Raw genomic sequence first — 5,392 nt, forward strand, 5'->3', positions numbered from 1 at the left:
AGAATGTAACATGGAATCTTACAGTAAACTGCATCATACTATATCATTGTCCCCCACCTGATGAAATCAAAGGTCCTGTAAAGACCAAGGTTTTATCATTTTAAGGGTTAATGAATGGCAGGATTAGCCAAAGGCTTCAAGTACTTTTGTCTGAAGGACTCAGTTTATAATGTTTGACTGAACAACATATAAAACAATTTGCTTTCAAAAACAAAAAACCCAGAGTGGTGAAAAGGCTGCTTCTTTAAAGACATTTAGCATAAACATATTGTTTCTAAACAAAGAATGCACTTTTGATATGATGACAATCTCTGATCCAGAGCATAACATATAGCTCTTCAAATCCCATAATTACACTGAAATTAAAAAACAAACAAACTACAAGACACACAACAACTGGGATGGAAAGGGGATAATCTTTAAAGGATATAAAATACAGCTAAAAATAACAGAGGGGTAGAGTTCAAAAGTAGTGCAAGAGACAGTGAGACAAAACCAGCTGCTACAGTCTTATCTTAAAAGAAACTAAACCGCAAAAATATATTTTTTTGTATCTCACCTATTTCAACCTTTTAACAGCTTGTGAAAACATCATGATAACAGAGTTGTTGTGTAGTGTTAGTACCTGTATTAAATGATTATTTATTTAATTATACTATATTACTATATTATGTCCTTTAGTTTATATTCAGATAACTGACTTCAAAACTATTTAACTATTTAAACTATATCAAGTGGATATCTGACACATTTACAGTCTTTTTAGCATCAAATTCCCTCTTTGTGTTTCCTCGGACAGTGTTTCCCTGTTGAGCTGCAGGTGGAAGTATAGTAACAAAAAGAGGGACTTTGGCACTAAAAAGACTGTAACGTTGAAAGATATCTACTTGATTTGACTCATTTGGACGCTGAAGCTTCATATTAACTTCAGATAAACTTTTAAAGACATGTTTGCACAGAGGGAGGACTGTGGATTTTGTCCTCCATCACTTCCATTATAAGTGCATTTTGATATTCTAATGGTCAGTATGAACAGGAGTAATGATTATTAATGTTCATTTGGGCTCCTGACTGCTGTTTTAAGAGAGACTTGAAAGATTGTGAACCCGTCCTTTAATGTTGTTATATTGAAGGAAAGAACATCATTCTAACTTGTTGTTTTCTTTAAACTCAGTCCAGTGTTCAAGGATCTTTGGTGTTATTTTTATATTTGTTATCAGAAACACCTGTTTCATTCTCATACAGCAGTTCATTGACCTGTTTTACGTGTATATAAAGACGGGAACTGAGCGAGACGTGTCAGACTGCATCTCGCTGTCTAAAGAGGTGATATTTCACAATGAAGCGTGCTGCAGCTTTTCTGGCGTTGCTGCTCTGTCTGTACTGGACGAGGGCTCAGGGTGAGAGTGGAGGGCTGACAGAGAATGATGTCACTCAGACTGAGGTTCAGTCTGAGATCCTGGGTGTCAAAGCAACCAGTGATCAGACTAACATCACCCCTGATATCTGGGCTGAGCTGGAGGAGCTGAGAGACATGGTGATCCAACACAGTGTGGAACTGAGGAAGCTGGAGCAAGAGAATACAGGTTCATTCATATAATGTTAAACAGATTCATGCAATGTTCACATATTCATTACTTTTAGGACTAATTTACTGTTTTTATCCCAGCCATACAGGCCAGACTGACAGACAGTGAAATCAAGAATGCAGGTAGATATTTACATTTTATTAAATGATATATAATTCATTCATGTTTGTGATGCTTGTCCTGTCAAGCTGAAGAGTTAAATGTAACCAAATCTTTAAGGTGTTTACTGAGATTAATATCTAAGATTCAAAATGGACCTTTTGGTAAAAAAACCCCTTAATTGCATTCACAGTGTTGGAGGCCAGAATGAACGCCAGTGACAACAAAGTGGAGCAGCTCGAGAGAGAGAACACAGGTAAATAAGTAAAAATGACCTTTTATGTTAGAAAACATGTTGTTTTAAAGTCTATCAGATGTGAAGTCCAAAAGTGATGAAAGAAGGGTAAAAAGATCTATTTAGCAGATAAAAGTTCAACATATTGATAAAATTTTACATGTGGATGTTAATCTTAATTTATTTCCTCCTCTTATGAAGGCACAGGTAGGCCTACATAGTAATCAAGGAAAAAAGTGAAAACTGCTCACCATTGTCCTACTTTACAGTAAGAGTTTTAAATGTGTTCACAGTGTTGGAGGCCAGAATGACCGCCAGTGAAAATTTGGTCGAGGAACTCCAGAGAGAGAACATAGGTAAGCTTAAAAAAATCAAAGTGTGAAAACAAACTGAGTATATTATGTTAGCAATGAGAAAATATGAGTGAGGTTCAAATGAGGGTAAGTTTCATTAATAATGTTTGGTGGGAAAAGAATTAAACATCACAGAGCACAGATAAGCTACAAAAATCAATAAAAAACAAAAATAGCATCATATGATAGAAATATAAACATATTTAGTGAGAAAATGATCACAATAGAAGGTTCATAATTAACCTTTTTGTGAAAAACGTTACAGTTTTGCAGACCACAATAAACAGCAGGGAAAAGCTGGTTTTATTCATGCAATTATTACAAATTACAGATTGTCATGTCATTTTACACTTGACTGTTGATTGACTGTAAACATTTCATAATAGTAACTAGAAATGTGTTCACAGATTTGAAGGCCAGATTGAACACTGGTGAAAAAGTGGTGGAGGAGCTCCAGAGGGAGAACACCGGTAAGCTGCAAAACACACAACTACCAGATTATTAGATACACATACTGGTATTTCAAGAAGCTGGAGACAGAAAATAAAGATTCATTCACATAGTGCTAAACAGATTCATGCAATGTTCACATATTCATTACTTTTAGGACTAATTTACTGTTTTTATCCCAGCCATACAGGCCAGACTGACAGACAGTGAAATCAAGAATGCAGTTAGATATTTACATTTTATTAAATGATATATAATTCATTCATGTTTGTGATGCTTTTCCTGTCAAGCTCAAGAGTTAAATGTAACAAACTGTTAAAGGTGTTTACTGAGATTAATATCTAAGATTCAAAATGGACCTTTTGGTAAAAAACTTTCAATGTGTTCACAGTTTTGGAGGCCAGAATCACCGCCAGTGAAAATTTGGTGGATGACCTCGAGACAGAGAACATTTGTAAGCTGCAAAACACACAGCTGCCAGTTTATTAGATTCACATACTGGTATTTTAAGTTCCAGTTATGTATTTTACCTCCTTTACAATAAAAATGATGAATGTGTTCACAGTGTTGGAGGCCAGAGTGAGCTTCAATGAAAATGACGTGGAGGAGCTCCAGAGAGAGAATGCAGGTGAGCTGCTTATATCATGATTAAAAAGTCAAAATGTCATATTACAGTAGCAGTGAGAATGGCAACGGTAAATCGAGGGTCTTCCTCTGTGCAGCGGGATGCAGAGTGACATGAATACAGTTATTAAATGAGGCAGAAGTGACATTTTGCAGCTGTTTTTGATGTGAGGAAAATATTCTTTCTATGTGTGTCTCCCACATTCACACAGAACGACCAAAGGTGGCGTTTTCTGTCGGCCTCACTGACGCAGGACAAGTTGGACCCTTCAGTGCTGACATCACACTTAAGTTCAGTAAGATTTTCACCAACATCGGCCAGGCTTATAACCCATCTACAGGTACGTACACCTCTTTCACCCACTCACACTGATTTTATTTGAATTATTACACAATCTTATAGATTTATGATCCAACTCATCATTTTTTCTGGAATTTCCTTTTCATGCATAACTTTTATTGCATCCCTAGTTGTCCAAGTGTGGAATATCTCTCTTGAAATTGTCTCGCCATTTTTCCATTTTGTCCTTTTTTGTATTTCTTGTCTTCTTGGTAGGCTAGTTCTGGGTTGGAAGCTCTTATAAAGCTCTTTCAGATAAAGTATGTTATACTGGGATGTACATGATGCCATTATGGTGAAGGGACTTTCTCTTTTACATAGTTTGCACATGTTTTAAAGTATTATGTAGCTATTTGTATTCTATTTGGCAGTCGTTTTTTATTCTAATTGGTTCTTCTGTGAAAGCTTTGATAGTTCTCATTTGTATTTGGTTTGGTTTGTGTTTTCACTGAATTGACTCCTTGATTAGATTTCTAACACAGTCTAACATACACAGACTTGGCAACAAATTAGACTTAGACACACACGTATAAAGCCTGACAAAAGCAATTAAAAGACTGAATTCCTCCTTTGTTGCAGGTGTCTTTACAGCCCCAGTTAGAGGAACCTATTACTTCAGATTCAACGCTCGGGAATCACAGGATACAAAGTTAGTAGGAATTATACTGTATCACAATGACAAGCAAATTACTCTCTCTTTTGATAGAGTTGTTAGCCATGGTTATGTCACCGTGTCTAATGCATTTGTTCTTCAACTGGAAAAGGGAGATGTGATCTATCTGGATCTCTGGGAAAACTCCAGTGTTTATGATGATCGCTATAATCATACCACTTTTAGTGGATTCCTACTTTTTGCTATGTGAGTTCTGCTGTAAAAACACCCACAGTTGATTGCATGAAGTCTCAACATTACAGTATTAAAAATATCAAATCCAAATAATCTGTTTGTGTGTATTTTTGTCTGGTTACATGAACATGACACGATGAAAAACTTCTTAACTGACAATATGAAACAACCTCTCCACAGTTTAAAAAACAAGTTACATTCTAGTGTTTTGTTTTTTTTCAGGAAAAAATAAAAATAATTAATGCTGCAAGCAGCGTTGGTCAGGACCTCGCACTCTGGCCCGTCGGGATCAGATCAATTTGCTTTTTAAAAATGAGGGATATTTCTTACAAGTGTGGTGTACTTTTATTTTGAAAGTTTGATTGACAGGATGAGAATTTTCTGCAGGGCGAGACATGTCGGTCTTGCTCACACCTGCGTGATCAAAATCATGCAAGTTTTGGGCCCATTCACTTGAATTTCAATTAGTAAATTGAAAACTCTTGATGAGTTTGTGTATAAAACAAATTAATTACCTAATTTTCATTTGTAGTTGTTTTTTTTTTGTGAGAACAGTTTGCAGCAGAAGCTGCAGGAGGAATGATTACAGCAAGAAAAACCTTTTTCAGTGTTCATTTGGGCTCCTGACTGTTGTTTTAAGACACACTTGAAAAATTATGAACCCCTCCTTTAATGTTTAATGTTTAGGATCCTTTTAACTTGTTTAAATCATCTTTCTGTTTAAATAAAAAAATATTATTGTTATTATAAATCCTCCTAAAAGCTTTTAAAAATTAGTGACAGTTCGATTAGAGGGCCCTGACAGACAAACACGTGGTGTTTATTTATTTATTTATAAACGTCACCAGGCCGCGC

The 5,392-nt window shown here is 35.7% G+C and overlaps 1 protein-coding gene across 1 annotated transcript; it reads left to right on the forward strand.

The window, feature by feature from the left end:
* The first annotated feature begins 1,146 nt into the window (after nt 1–1,146).
* LOC122982315 (cingulin-like) lies at nt 1,147–4,607 on the forward strand. The gene is made up of 9 exons (XM_044351502.1): nt 1,147–1,586; nt 1,670–1,711; nt 1,882–1,944; nt 2,217–2,279; nt 2,684–2,746; nt 3,118–3,180; nt 3,292–3,354; nt 3,563–3,691; nt 4,270–4,607. Exons 1-9 carry the CDS (start codon nt 1,340–1,342, stop codon nt 4,551–4,553), a joined length of 1,017 nt encoding a protein of 338 aa, XP_044207437.1. The 5' UTR covers nt 1,147–1,339; the 3' UTR covers nt 4,554–4,607.
* The last annotated feature ends 785 nt before the right edge of the window (nt 4,608–5,392 follow it).

Source organism: Thunnus albacares, chromosome 5 (assembly GCF_914725855.1).
Source record: "Thunnus albacares chromosome 5, fThuAlb1.1, whole genome shotgun sequence".
NCBI lineage: Eukaryota > Metazoa > Chordata > Actinopteri > Scombriformes > Scombridae > Thunnus > Thunnus albacares.